A 14,084-nucleotide genomic window follows, 5' to 3' on the forward strand; every position below is an offset into this window, starting at 1 on the left:
TTATGGTAATAGGGAGCCACTGAAGGTTTGATGAGCAGAGCAGTATGTTTGATGGCATACTGAAAATGGTATTTTGTGCCCTGACAATGGCATACACGAGGGCAGTTGTAAGAACTGGTCAGTAGGATGATAAGAGGGGAGACTGTTGCAATAGTCCGGGCAGGGGTGAGGAGCTCTGATGACAGTACAGTGGTCAGAGTGGGCTAAGGGTTGAAAGGGAAGTTATGTAAACAGAGCAGGAAAGAGGACCGGTCTGCCGCTGAGGCAGCTGTCTAGCAGAGCTCCACTCTGGCAGGCTTGGTGGTGGGGGTGGGGGTGGGTGGGGGTGTGTGTGGCTAGAGGGAGACGGGTCCCGCTCAGCTGCACAGACGGGTTGAGTCCCCTGGAATGGGGGCAGAACGAAGAGCGAGGTGCTGGGGACTGAAACACAGGGCCGCCCAGGGAAAGGAGGCTGAGGGACTAGAAAGGAAGGGACTCCGGACAGAGTGACGGACACAGCCATGGAGATTAGGGACAAGGAAAGGACACCGCCTCACTCAGCTGGGTGGGGGAGGGGAGACCAAAGCCAGCACGGCGGGGTGGGGGGTTGGGGGGTGGGGGGGTGGGATGTGAACTGCTGAGCACAGGGACAGAGGACGGAGCGAGCGGGAATGCGCTGGCGCTGGCACACCACTTCCAGAGGCACATGGAAAGAATTCGGGCCCCCGCCCCCCGGCCCGAGAAAGCCAAGGGCAGAAATGAGAGCATCGCCCCAGACCCAGCTGCAGACTCGTGACAGAGGAAATGCACGTGCTGCTCCCTAGTTGGTGGGGTGGACCCAGGCCTAGGGAGGACCGTTCTGACGCGACATAGGGAAGGGTTCTCCAGTGACTGGAACTTAATGCAATCGGCAAGGCCCCATGGCCACTGGAGATTGTCAAAAGCTGTCACTGAGCATCTGAAAAGGTCGCCAGAGGCTATTCATGGGTCCCTCATCAAAAGGAGGCGGACGTGGGCGACCCCGTGGTGCCTTCCACAGAGAGGACGGTCGGAAGCCTCACAAGCAACCCCCAGCCAGCCCCACCCCATCTAGCCGGGGACAGCCCGGAACACCAGCAGATCCTGGGTCACCTGCCAGCGGTGGAAATGTCACGTGACGGTGGAAAGTGATCAGTTTGCTTTCCCCCCCGACCTCCGCCCCCAGCAGCCCTGAGCCACAGGGGCCTCTCCATGGCCCCGGCTCTGAGTCCGAGCCCCGGTCACGTACTGTTTGGGGAAACGGTAAACAGAGATAAGAGCTCCAAGCACTGGAATTTATTTTTTATCCACTCGGCCTAAAAGGCGCTGCGTGTTAAATTTAGAAGGCCGGCTTCCAGACCCCTCCCCGCCCTCCTGTGTCCCGTGTCCTCTTTGCCGCCTCTCCCTGACCGTGGCATGGGAAATGCGTTTGGAAAGCTCGGGCGTCTTCCGAGGCTGCCTGCCTGGATGTTTATAGAAATGTATCATCTGCGGGCCTGGGAGAGAGGGCCATTTCCTCCACCCCCCGGCTCTGCTCACCGTCCCAGCAGCAGCCATCTCTGCCCAAATATTTACCCAAACGTCCTCCAGGCAGGGCCGGTGCTTCGGCCTCTCGCTGTCGGTAGGTGAGCTGCTCCCCCAGGGAAGCCGCCGCATTTACTGCAGGCCCCCTTACAATTTATTTACAAAGGTCTCCCTCACGCCTGGGAATCTATAATTGAACAGCTCTCTTTTCTATGTAGGTTAAATCCCTTTGCAACCAACTCCAAGAACCTGTAGAAATCCTTTTGTCGGCCTGGAATTCTGTTGTATTGAATATTGTTGGAAATAAATGAGCCATTGTCTGGGCTGAGAATTTTCTGGTTAGATAGAGATCTCCACTGTGATGCAATTTATTGTGGCAGGATTTTTTTTTTTTTTTCCCCCAGCTCATTTTAAATTCCCTGTTGCCTGCTCAGTCCATTTTTCCCATCTCAGGATATAAGTGGGGAGGGCTAGGCCCAAGCTAAAAAAAAAAAAAAAAGAAAAGAAGTCTCGTTTGCCCACGGATGCTGTCCAGAGGCCTGAGTGGAGTCTGATAACCAGATTTTAACGGGGAAGAGCAGTACGTCTGCTTCTGGCTTTGGCGAACAAGAGTGACTGGCCCTGGCTGCAGGCACGTGAGTGGGAGGTTAGTCCAGGAGCATAAAGAGACTCAGAGCTTCAGAAGGTCCATGAGTTCAATCCTCCGGCCCCCACGGTATGGACGAGGACACACAGCTTGGAGAAGTGGGGGGCCGTGTCCCTGCCCGTGTCCATGCAGAAATGCTCATTCGCTGATCTTACAAAAAATGATCCCCCTGACCCAACTACGCTTTAAAATATATCCAGCCCTCATTATGAGTAAATTTTTGGAGTTAAAATTGGAAAAGAAAAACCACAGGGAGTCACATAATGTCTTTTTTATAATCAACTCTTGAGACTTTGAATTTCGCGGTTGACAGACAGAATGGCAAAGTGGAGAACCGAGATGTGGCATTCAGCAGATCTGACTGGAAGACAGTGGCCAGGTTCTCAAGGCTCACCAAGATTCAGTCTGCCCGTCTGTGAAATGGGGACAAATCACAGCTCGAAGGTGGTAGTGAGGATTCCTCATCAAAGGCCAGTCAGGGTTTTCTGAGGAAGCTGTTTGTAATTCTCTTGCTTTGGGCCATGAGGTGTGGGGTGCTCAAATCGGATTTGCTTGTTTCTAAAAATGCTGGTCAGGGACCTTGTGAGTCCTCAGTAGCTGTGGGTGTGGGGTCGTCCCAGCAGGGATAGAAATAGCCATGCCGGTGAGAAGAATTCAGTGGAGCCACCTTGGGGAAGATGCCAGCAAGAGGCCTCCCAACTCCTGTGACCGGAGGAGAGAGGAAGGTGCTAGAAGGTATATTGTGGAAGATGGGGCAGAGGCTCTTGGTGATCTGCCTTAACTCTTCCCTGTGCCAAGAGCCTTGCGGAGCGCCTCCTGTCCTCTTGTAAGATCCCATTTTGCCCTGGAGAAGATGGAGGTGCCCCGGACCAAGGGGCCAGGCACGGGGAGGGCTGGCCTTCAGTCGGGGCCTGTTCCCCGGGCAGCCCCTTACCCTCGATGGTGGCTGCCTCGCCACCCCCACCCCCGTGCAGTTTTTGCCCTTGCCCTTTCTCTGCAGGTGGCAGCTTTTCGTAAAGAGAATTCCTTACCAAGAGTGGCCTCTATGGTGGCAAAGCTAAGTAAACACGGCTTTACTTGGCTGACATGAGCTTCCCACCCATAGTGTTGTGGGCCCCTGGAGTTAGAGGACCCGCTTTGGATGTTTAGGAATGAGATTCTTGGGGAAAAGCCCTCCCCCTTTTTTGCAATTAAATTTGAGAGTGGAGGGAGACTCAGTACATCACAGACAGCATACGCCTTGGAGCCTCCACAGCGATTTCTGTTTCCAAGCCTCTGCCTCTGGTCTGCTGGGTGGGGGCCGGGCCTCAGGGGAAGGGGTGCTGGGCCAGCCGGCCTGCAGGTGGTCCCTATCAGGCCTTTGGGAACAGGAACGGCCCGGTAGGTGCTCCCCTCATCCCACGTTATGAGATGTGGAGGGCTCACCTCCCTGGAGTGGACGTGGGGGGAGAGGATGGTCACTCTGTGCATCCTGGTCCTGCCTAGGGCTGCAGGTGGGTGCCTCCTAGGGCTGCAGGTGGGAGAGAGGGCCATAGGGAGACTGCCCTGCTAATGAGACCCCCACACCCCTCTCTCATAGAATAGGAGGCTGAGTGCTCCCGGCCAAGGCTCCTTCCCATCCCCCCAGCTGCTGGGCAAGCTGGACCTGTGCCCCCTTCACTGGGCATTCAGTTAGGGGCTTTGCCTGCTCCTCCTGTGGCCAGAGTTGCAGAGCACGAGCCCCTGAGGGCTTCAGCCCAGTCCCCGCTCTGCGCCTAACTTTTGTTAACTGTTTTTGTTTGGTTTGCTTTTATCTGATATTGGACTATTCCGCTCATGTTGGACAAAACCCCCAAAGGGTGACCATGACTATGGCCACACGAGGGGACATCACCACTCCTTCCCCTCCTCTCTATGAAAAATGATTCTGTTGGTGTGCTATCTTTATGCTTTTATGTCTGTATTTATTTTAAAGATCTTTCTAATATCTTTCCTAAGAAGAACTTCACCTGTCCTACAGGGGTTCCCTCAGCCATGTCTGGGACTCCCGGGATGTCTGGGAACATGTCCTCTGTGCCCGCTATGTGCCAGCATCGGCGGGGGGATGGGGTGGCACCGGGCCAGTGAGGGCCCCAGGGGAAGGAGCCCTGCCGACCCTTCTGAGCCTTGGAGGGCAGGGATCCCAGAGTGGGGACATGGAGGGGGCACTCTGGGCACCGTCCAACCTGCCCCGGCTGGGGGCTTGGAGATGGGATCAGAAATGCTTCCTGGAGAAGGGGAGGCTTATGCCGAAGCAATTTTTTTAAAAAAGCATTTATGTTCTTTCACACAGAAACAATAAAAGCCTTAAACCAGGTTTTGGAGCAGCACTGAGCGAGCTCCTTCACAGGCACGCCGTTTATGGCTGTTTTATAGGAGCGCGTGCTCTCTGCGGTTTACGGTGTCTGCCGCGCGCCCGCCTCGTCGCGGCCCGTGGAGTGTGGCGGTGGCACGTGCTAATTACGGCCGTTCGCTGTGGCCGTGGATCCTAAGGCATCGTTTGTTTCTTTTGTCTGCGGCTCCCCGAGGTGCCCGCGGTGGGACGAGATTTCCCTGGACCTGGCAAGGCTTCTCATGGGGGCCTGACCTGAAGGCGGGGGGCGGGGTGCAGAATGGCACCCTCAGAGGGGCAGGAGGTGACTGTGTCATGGCAGGAGGCCCTGAGCCCAGCAGGGTGAGGGATTTTTGCAGGATCATAGGTCCAGGCAGCCAGGGGTCAAGTCCATATGGACTTGACCACAAGTCCTGCCATGGACCAGGCAGGGGAGGAGGTATGGGCAGGGAGGGAAGCAGGGGTCCCCTGGGGACAGAGATGCAGCCCTAAGGAGGTGGGCACGGCTAAGTGGTGCTGGGCACGTTTGCACTTTGTGTTTCCTGCTCATCGGGGGGTGACAGCAGATGGTTCCAGGGGCAAGGGCCTGGCTGCGCAGGAGGCCCCCAGGGGTTAGGAGCAGAGGTGGTGGGATGACCTCCCAGCAGACACGAGGAGGCCGGACCCTAAAGGACCTGAGGGAAGCATTCTGCCACACAAGAGACAGATCTGGGAAACTAGCCACCGCCTTGAGCGCCAGGCTCTGGTCATGGGGGGATGGGGCGGGGACAAGAGAAAGGAAGCCTGGCCTGGGGCGGGGGCGGGGCCGGTCTGAGAGTGGAATCAACGACGTCGTTGTAAGAAGGGAAAGTTCGCAGGTCTGTTGGGAATTTATTGACCCATCCTGGGGGTCAGGCACAGGGCGAGTGTCACATGTATCATTTCACTGAGTTTCCATTTTACAGATGACAAAACTGAGGCTCAGAGGGGTTTGTGGGCAAGGTCGGGAGGCAGAGAGAGGACGGAGCCCGGCAGAAACAGTGGCGTGTGAGGAAAAGCCAAGTCTGCCCGATTCTAAAGGCTGACAAGGCCACGCGGAGGACAGTGAGGAAGGAAGCCTTTTCTCTCATCCTCAGCCGCGCAGGACCACAGGGTGCACTGTGCGCTGTGACTGCTCCGTGCCCACGGCTGAGCAGCAGCTGAGGGATGGTTGGAGGCAGATGCTTCCTAAGCGGGCACGGAAACTGAGGCAGGAGCACATAAATGGGCTGGCTTGGGCCTGGAGCATTCTGGAAGAGGGAGGACTCAGGGTGGGTGTGGGCGGACAGAACTCTTGAGAGTCCCGAGTGTTCTGGACCCCCAGCCAGGGAGATGGGGTGTGTGCAGTGGGGGCCTCTCCCTGCAAAACCGGGAGGAGCCCTGCAGGGACCTCGCGAGTCCTCCTGGGTGCCTGGCCAAGTGCTCGGGCTGGCGAGGGCCCGTCTCATCCCAGACGGACGAGGGTGTGCGTGGGGGGCTCCTTGGGAAAGAAGACGGAGCCTCAGAGAATTCTTCGGCCCTTGCTCTTAGGGTGCTAGATACAGAGTTTCTGCCTCGTCATGTTTCTGAGCCTTGGACCTTTACTCCCCCTGAACTTTTGGGGCATTCTCGGGCACATGAGTAGACCACGGCTCTACCCTATAGTCTTTGCAGCAGACCTGCAGGGGGCTCAGGGCTCCGTGTCCCAGGCGGCTTACCACTCTTCCCTCTCCGGCCCCAGCCGGCTCTGGCTTCTTTACGAAGAGCAATTGTTCCAAGGCTGTCCCTGGGCCATGGAGACCACCCCTGGGGGTCCTGGCCAGACCAGTAAGTATATTTGCAAGTTTACTGAAAATAGCACAGTGCCCAGCTGTTCTCCATTTTTTTTCTAAGGGAAGGGCAGGAGGAAATGGACTTAAATGACAGCTGGAGGAGGGCCCCTGTGGGATCCTCTCAAGGTTCGTTAACCCCACAACAAGCCATCACCTTCCATAGAAGTCCTTCTGATGTCTGCTCCCTTTGGCTCAGCCTGTGCTATGCTGTGATCTTTCCCCAGTGATCTAAGGAAAGAGAGTCATTTCCACAAACTGAGACTAATGGTAGGTAGGGCTGGGTTTCTAGTTTGGGAACTAAATTTTGTAAAACTGGTCAAACCTGCCTGGTGAGAAAACACCATTGTTACAAAGGTGTCACTGACCTCTGACCCGCACCGTCTTCTAGGCTAAGGCCAGCCTGGCCTGGGCAGCCTAATCTGGTCTTTAGGACCCCAGATTACTTAGCTTCCTTGTGTGTGTGTGTGTGTGTGTGTGTGTGTGTGTGTTTGTTTGTTTAAGGTAACTGAGGGCAACTGAGGGCAGAAATGTCTGGAATTCACTTCAGCAAGCTCTGCAGGTACCTGCCCATTACCTTTCTTTCTGATGATGTTCCTAGTGGAATGGTCACTTACATTCGTTTACACAGCTGACTGTTCTGGGCTCAGAGGCCCTGAAAATGGATTTATGGGAAATGATCCTGGGAAACACAGGGTGAGGCTTACCATGGATGCAGCCAAGGAAAGGGGCTTCGGTCCTGAACATTTCTGGAAGAATACTGGCTAGGCGAGCTGGAAACAGCACAACACGGTCAAAGAGCCACGTGCAGTCTCTGTCCCCACGTGTTGGACTGTCGGCCGGTCTCTGGCCGGAGCACGTTCCCTCTGCCCCGACCGTTCTGGCCTCTTGCACAGGGTGTGCGGATATGAAACTCCAGTCCCCACGGGGGATGGCAGGGAGATCCAGTTCTGGGAGGAAAGGGCGCAGTAGAGCAGCTGCCGCTAGTGTTTGGATTCATGCTGGTTCTCCCGCTGAGCTGCACCCTGGTGTCCCTGGGGACCCTGTGCTATCCCTTCGAGAAGCCCTGCCACGCTCAGGGGCTCAGTTTCATGCCCTGGGCTTCCAGAAGGTTCTATAAAGTCTAGCTCTGTACAGAGGACCTGGGGAATTCGTTCAGGGTCTGCCCTGTTTCCACATTACACTTCTGCCTTGGGAGCCTGAGTTGCACAGTGGTTCGAAGCACGCTCACCAGCTGTGGACCGTGGTCAGCTTCACGGTCAGCTTCAGTTTCTCACCATAGAATGGGGATGATTCTAAGACTGTTCCAAAAAGCTGTAGTCGGCAAAAAGGCCAGCACTTGCCCACACCTGGCAAGCAGTAAGTCTTTGGTGAGTGTGCGCTGCTGTCAAGGCCGTAGCTGTGTATCCCCCCACCTCCACCATGCCACCGTAATCAGCCCCGGCTTCCTCCCCTCTGGCCAGCCTGTGTAGACTGACTGCACCTCTGTAGGCCCGACCCACTCTCTGACTTGGTTTCTCCCCAAAGATGCTCCCGGAATGCCCACTTGGCATCTCAGTCACACCTGAAGACGGGCCCCCGCTGTGATACCATGTTGGGAACAGGCTCGTGGGTGCTGCCCCAACCCAGGACCACAGTTCCCAGGCACCCACCTGTCTGGCACATGACAGGAAAGGAGATGGGGCTGGAGGACATGAGGTGGGGTCAGAGCCTACAACAGGGGTCCATCTGCCCATTCCTTAGGGCCCCTGGGAGGGCCCCGGGCCCTGGGGCTGCTCTGGTGAGTCCCTCTCTGTGGAGCTTCTGGTCCAAGGGGAAGATACACAAAGCCACCGCGGAGCCAAGTGCTCGGAAGGAAAGATTCAAAGAGGGTAAATAGGACGTTGTTCACCACGCTTCGGAATGCTTGAAGGAGTTCATTTTTTTTGGAGCACAGAAAAAAGAAGAACCTTATCTAGTGTATTTGAAACTTGTAGGACTTATTATTCTACAGGGTTACTATAATTGAGCTCTATTTTGACACATTCAGGGACGATTACCAGAGAACAGGTAACGGGCCCACCTGGCCACTGGAAACCACCATCACAGAAGCCGCCACGGCGTTCCCGTCCGCCCACACCCTGGCCCAGCCACCACTCTGGCTGTGTCACCCCCTAGAGGGACACAGTTAGACCGGAGGAGCACTCGGAGGGCTGGGGGACTCGAACCTCTGCCACACGGAGAAAATCTGCAGAAGCCAGAGGGGTGTAGTCTCCAACTTTGAAGGGTCGTTCTCTGCGGGGCCCAGAGTTTGAAGTGATGGGGAAGCTGTAGGGAAATGGATTTGTGGATTCATGGTCTGGTCCAGTGTGTGAAACGTGGAAGAGCTGAGCCCCTCGTCCCTGGAGAGTCTGCCGGATGATGGGTCTCGAGCTGGAAAGGGCCTTCGGGATCGACCAGCGATCACCGAAATCTTCCAGGTCCTCAGGTCTTGGTAATTCGACCATTATTTTGTTGGTCGCTAGTGGGAAAGAGTGTCCTGGGGAACTGGGATGGAAAAAGAGCGAGTTATGTGGGAAGGGCAGGAGGTAGGGAAAGTTCCAGGCTGAAAGGAGACCCTGGAGTGGCGGGGGAGGAACTGCTGGCAGAGGGGCACGGATCCCGAGAACCAGAGTTCTGTGAAGGGACACGTGTCTCCCGAAGGCTTCTGGGATGATAGCTGTACAATGGGATAATGGAAGAATCGAAACAGCAGCAGAATAAAAACCAGCTTGTGGAGAGCACAAGCGCCGGGCCCTTGTTGGTGCTTCCTGTTCGTCGCTGCATTTAATCGGCCCCAGCAGAAGGGAGCAGATATGATCATTAGCCCCTTTTAACCGTTGGGGAAACTGAGGTTTAGGCTCATGCAGCTGGTTCAGGGGTTCAGCCTGGCTTTGAGGCAGGAAATCCAACCCGGAGCCTTCACCATCAGCCTAGCTCTATTCAAGGCAGAAGAAGATAAATTGGGGAAAGGGCCATCGGAGCTGCAAAATGCTATCTGGGAGTCCTGCTCTGAGCATCTTGCTTTGTGCGCTCCCTGGGGAGCTGGGCTGCGGCTCCCTGTTCTGAGCCCTGTGTTGTCTGCGGGCCCCCTCAGCTCAGCAGACCTCCCCGTCTCGATGGCAGAGCATAGGAGCCAGAGCAAAAACACTTGGGCTCTTCAAGTCTGCATTTGCTGTGTGACCCTGAGAAAGACACTTAGCCTCTCTGAACCGATGTTGTCTCAACTCCAATAAGGGAATATTTACAAGAGATGATACCCTGTCAACTTCATAGATCAGGGAAAACAAACAGTAACAAATAACAGTTACTATTCTTATATTTTCCTCACATCTCTGGCAGTGCCTGTCCCACGGGGAGCATGTGGAGCATGCACTGTAAAGACCTTCCAAGGCACTGACATCGCGAGCCAAGGCTGGGGGCAGAGGGAAAAGAAGATGCTGAAGATCAAAGGGTAAGTGCCAAGATGAAGGCGCTTAAATGTTGCCATGTCAAAGCAATGATATAATCAGATTAGATGAGCAATGATATAAATCTTGGGCATTTTAGAAGAATACAAAGTGATAACAAAATGGTTTAGAAGATGTTTAGGTGAAATAAAACAAAAACAGCGTGGCTCCCAGCATGTGCGTTGTAACTTGGAGATCAAGAAAGTAGACACTAGAAAGTGCAGTAGAATGAAACCAGAAACACAGGCTTGAGAGCTCGGGGACTCGTTTTATTCCTGGTTTAGCTACAAATTAGTGAAATGGACTTGGAGAGTCTCTTAACTGATCCGACACATTTCCTCATTTGTGTAGTGGGTTTTAAAAAAATCTCTTGGGGCACCTGGGTGGCTCAGTTGTTAAGTGTCCGCCTTGGGCTCAGGTCTTGATCCCGGGGTCCTGGAATCAAGCCCTGTGTGTGGCTCCCTGCTTGGGGGGGAGCCTGCTTCTCCCTCTCCCACTCCCCCCGCTTGTGTTCCCTCTCTCTCTGTCTCTCTCTCGGTCAAATAATAAATAAATAAAAATCTTAAAAAAAAAAAAAAATCTCTTCATTCACTTTCCTGAGCTGTAACCTTCTAACCCAGTGTCTTTCAAAATATGGGCTATGATGCCTTAGGAGCTGTGAATTCAATTTAGGGGATTAAGACCAGCATTTTAAAAAGGGAAATAGAATGGAATAGAACATGGAGTATATCGCACACATAAGACATATTATTTCATAAAACTTTTGTTTCAATTACATAGGTGTGTCTGGACTGGGTTGATTTATAAAATATATTTCTTATGATGCACTGTGGTCAAAAGTTTGAAAACCAGCTTTGTAACACTCCCAGTGGTGCCAGGAAAACTCAGGTATGCTGTCTACCTCAGTTTCCCTCTTTGCCCTGGTACCTCTATAATCCGATCCGTTTGATTTTGCATAAAGGTACCAAGGGCCCAGAGGCCAGCACCCTTCTCTACACAACATTCCCTCTCCCCTCTGTGAGCACGGAGCCGGTAGGGGATAGGGTATTTATGAAGTCAGAATAGAGTTGCCAGATTAATCAAATAAAAATAGAAGCCTCTGGTTAACTGTGAATTTCTACTATACAATGAATCATGTTTTAGTATAAGTGTGTACCAAATATTGCACAAGACATACTTACACTACGAAATGATTCAGGGTTGATCAGAAATTTAAATTTAACCAGCCATCTGAATTTTACCTGGCAAAGCTAAGTAACTAATAAATAAAGAACAAATGGGAGGGAAAGTTTCCAAAGATTACAACTTTAAGTGCCCAAACTACAAAAGTTTGTGCTTTAATATGATCATAAATTAACAGCTGTATTGTATTATGCAAATTTATGTTAAGTTATTCACTATCTGTCATCACGCTCCAATAAAAATTGTATATATGACATTTAGAAAAAAATGGCATCTTCTGATAAGAGTTTTGTGTTGCATTTTGGTGGCGCTGATTACCTTTGGTTCGCCTGAATGCCGTAGCCACGGACACACAGGGCCGGGGTCTTTGTGAGGGACTCCCTGAATTACTCATGGTCTGTCTAGATCCTCGAGAAAATCTCAGGGAGTGGCCAGGGGCTGCCTTCCCTCCATTTTCATGCCTTTCAGAGGAAATGCAGGTCAGCGGTGAAAAAGGAAAGAAATCCGCCCCCCCCTTCTTCTAGGAGGTGGCCGTTTCCCACCAGTAAACACTGTGCAGTATGAAGGTTAGCCTCACTGCACAAGTGAGAAGGGAGATGATTTGGTTTTTAATCTTTGTTTGCCTTCACATTTCTGGGTGATTGTACACAAAGGGAAGAAAGCAATTTCTGCGGTTTCCTTTCCATAGCATCGTAGAGAAATGTCCACCACTCAGCTAATTCAATGTCAAGAGTATAATGGATATGCTTTATCTCTGGGCTGATTTGCTTAATTTTTTCTCTGATGATCAGCACCCACTTGGAGACTTCTGGTATACCACCAGCATTATTATTATTATTATTATTATTATTTCTGTTACTATTATCATTATATTTTTTTAGTTTTTATAAAAATTTTTTTAAATTGTGGAATATTGTCTGGAAGAAATGTGGGGGTCTGTTCTGGAAAGGTGGGAGGACTTGACGTCAGGTCTTGCTAAGGGCACATTACAACCCAGAGCTGAAGCTTAGAGGACGACAGGGAGCAGCCGGCCCTGAGCAATCTTTGAGGAACGCCAGGCCGGGCTTGGAAGACAGGCTGTTTGCAGCAGGAATGACCGGGAGGAAGGCAGGTGAGCTCTGTACAGTTTGTTCATCCAGAAGAGAAAATAAAGGCACTGTCCTGCCGGGGCTGGGGGCGTGGGGTTCGCTACACCTTGCTTGCTCTCCCAGCACCAGGGTGACTCTTGCTGCTCCAAAGATGGAACGTAGGGGCCAAGGCCCCCAGGCTGCACTTGGTCTAGAGAGGGGCCGTAGAGAGAGGCCGGTAGGCCTAGGGCCGGTGTCAGGAAACCGCACCCAGACAGTGTGGTCTCCGGCGGTCTCCTAAAGCCCTTTGCCTCAGTTTCTTCATCTGTCAAACAAAGGGATTAGATTGCATGATCTCTAAGTTTCTTGTGACTTCAGCCTTCATTCCCTCTTTCATCCAGCACTGAGCACCTCCTGTGTGCCTGGGTGTGATGCAAGTCGCTGCTCTCGGGGTGCCAACCGCCCAGCTTGTCTAGGGTCAGCAGGGAGAAGTGTGCTATCCACCTAAGAGAAGCACAAGGAGAAGGAGAAAGAGACAGAGAAGGGGGAGGTGGAGGAGGAGTGGGAGGGAGGGGATAGGACATGGAAATCTTTCTAAGGTTGCTGACTCCTGATTTTCTGAAAATATCTGAGAAGGACAGATCCCTAGGTGGGGGCAGGGGAATTTGTTGCTTTCTTGGTCACTGGCTTTCCCAGCTGAGAAGGCAGAGGTAGGTCTCTACTGGCCAGCCACGGACAACTAGGAGGAGGTGCTCCTTTCTGGAAATTACTCTCTCAAGATGGAGCCCCAGCAGGGAGGGATTAAGCCGATGGACACTTCACCTAACTGACACGGAAGTGACTGCATGAATCAGAAGGAAAGAGCATTGCAGCTCCAAAGGCTGTCAAGTTTGATATAGGAAATAGGATTTGGAGGCATGGGTGGTGTTTTCATCCTTTCTTCCCATCCTAGAAAAGAAGAGCAGGCCTGGACATGTGATCGGACACTGTTAGATGCCAGCAGTGGGGCAGGATTTGTTTCGCTGGATTACGGCCTGTCTCACCAGAAATCTCATGAAGCCAGAGAATGGTGTCTGTCAGGATACCCACAGACCTTATTAAGTGGGCTTTAAGCTAAATTTTGAGGAACGGGGAGAAAAATGCTACCAGATACGAGGATAAATGACAAGTTTGACATATGAATTATTCCCGAGGGGAGAAACTGTCTGTCTGAAACCCAAGAAACAGAATGAACGGAGGGATTCTGATATGGTGGATTTTCCATAGAAAAAAATTGTTTTACATGGAAATATCGATAGAATTTTAGTTTAAGATGCCCAAGGGCAGAGGAGGAAAATGTAAATTTATCAGATGTTAAGTAAAAAGAAACCATGTACTTCTTGGCTTAGGGTTTTTTTTCTTTCTTTAGGTATAGATTTTTATGTTGTTTGAGCTGTTTATTGGTTGTTCGAGTAAATTAATTAATTTTTATGGGGAAGTCTGACACATCTTGGTTTATTACGATTTATTAGTTCCTCAAAGCCAAAGATCTAAGTAGAAAATGCCATTTATTCTGATAATGACCTTAGGTACCTGGTGGCAGAAAACAAAGTGAGGCTCTTCTCTCCCCGCAAGAGAGGAGGAGAAATACTTTGGGAAATTGCCGACATCCTGAGAGAGAGCTGGCTATCACAGGGCGAACGTGATGGTCATAAATGTGTCCGAATGTGTGCTTGCCCGCTTTGGACAAGCATCTGCTCTCAGAGAAGAATCTACTACATACCCTACTGGTCATTCCCAAGACAGCACCAAGGAACAGAGAGCTAGAGGGTCTGAGTTCACATCTAGGCTCTGTTTCTGCCTTGAGCCATTCACTTAATCTCCCAGTTTCAATTTCCTAATCTTGAAGGAAATATTTTCTCCATGTAGACATACTGAATTGGTTGTTAGACTGGCTTGGCCCGGGACCAGGCCCAGAACATGTGCTCAACAAATAGTAATTCGTCAACTTCTTATCCATCATGATTATTATCAATATGATTTGAT

The 14,084-nt window shown here is 52.0% G+C and overlaps 1 protein-coding gene and 1 long non-coding RNA gene across 5 annotated transcripts in view; one reads left to right on the plus strand and one right to left on the minus strand.

Moving 5' to 3' along the window:
- The window catches only part of TBXAS1 (thromboxane A synthase 1), a 168,228-nt gene that overhangs the window by 18,144 nt on the left and 136,000 nt on the right, over positions 1-14,084 (minus strand). The window contains exon 11 of one of the 4 annotated variants that reach the window (XM_032305970.1): positions 5,291-8,650. The exons of the other annotated variants lie outside the window; for them this stretch is intronic. Within the exon in view, the coding sequence (XP_032161861.1) occupies positions 8,426-8,650 (225 nt within the window). The 3' untranslated portion in view covers positions 5,291-8,425. Of the gene's footprint in view, positions 1-5,290; positions 8,651-14,084 lie in introns of those variants that run through there. 4 annotated transcript variants of the gene reach the window in all.
- On the plus strand, positions 302-10,233 carry LOC116569610. The gene is made up of 3 exons (XR_004277103.1): positions 302-1,618; positions 2,765-2,770; positions 9,704-10,233. It is a non-coding gene; the product is annotated as an uncharacterized LOC116569610 (long non-coding RNA).

Source organism: Mustela erminea, chromosome 11, assembly GCF_009829155.1.
Source record: "Mustela erminea isolate mMusErm1 chromosome 11, mMusErm1.Pri, whole genome shotgun sequence".
Lineage (NCBI taxonomy): Eukaryota > Metazoa > Chordata > Mammalia > Carnivora > Mustelidae > Mustela > Mustela erminea.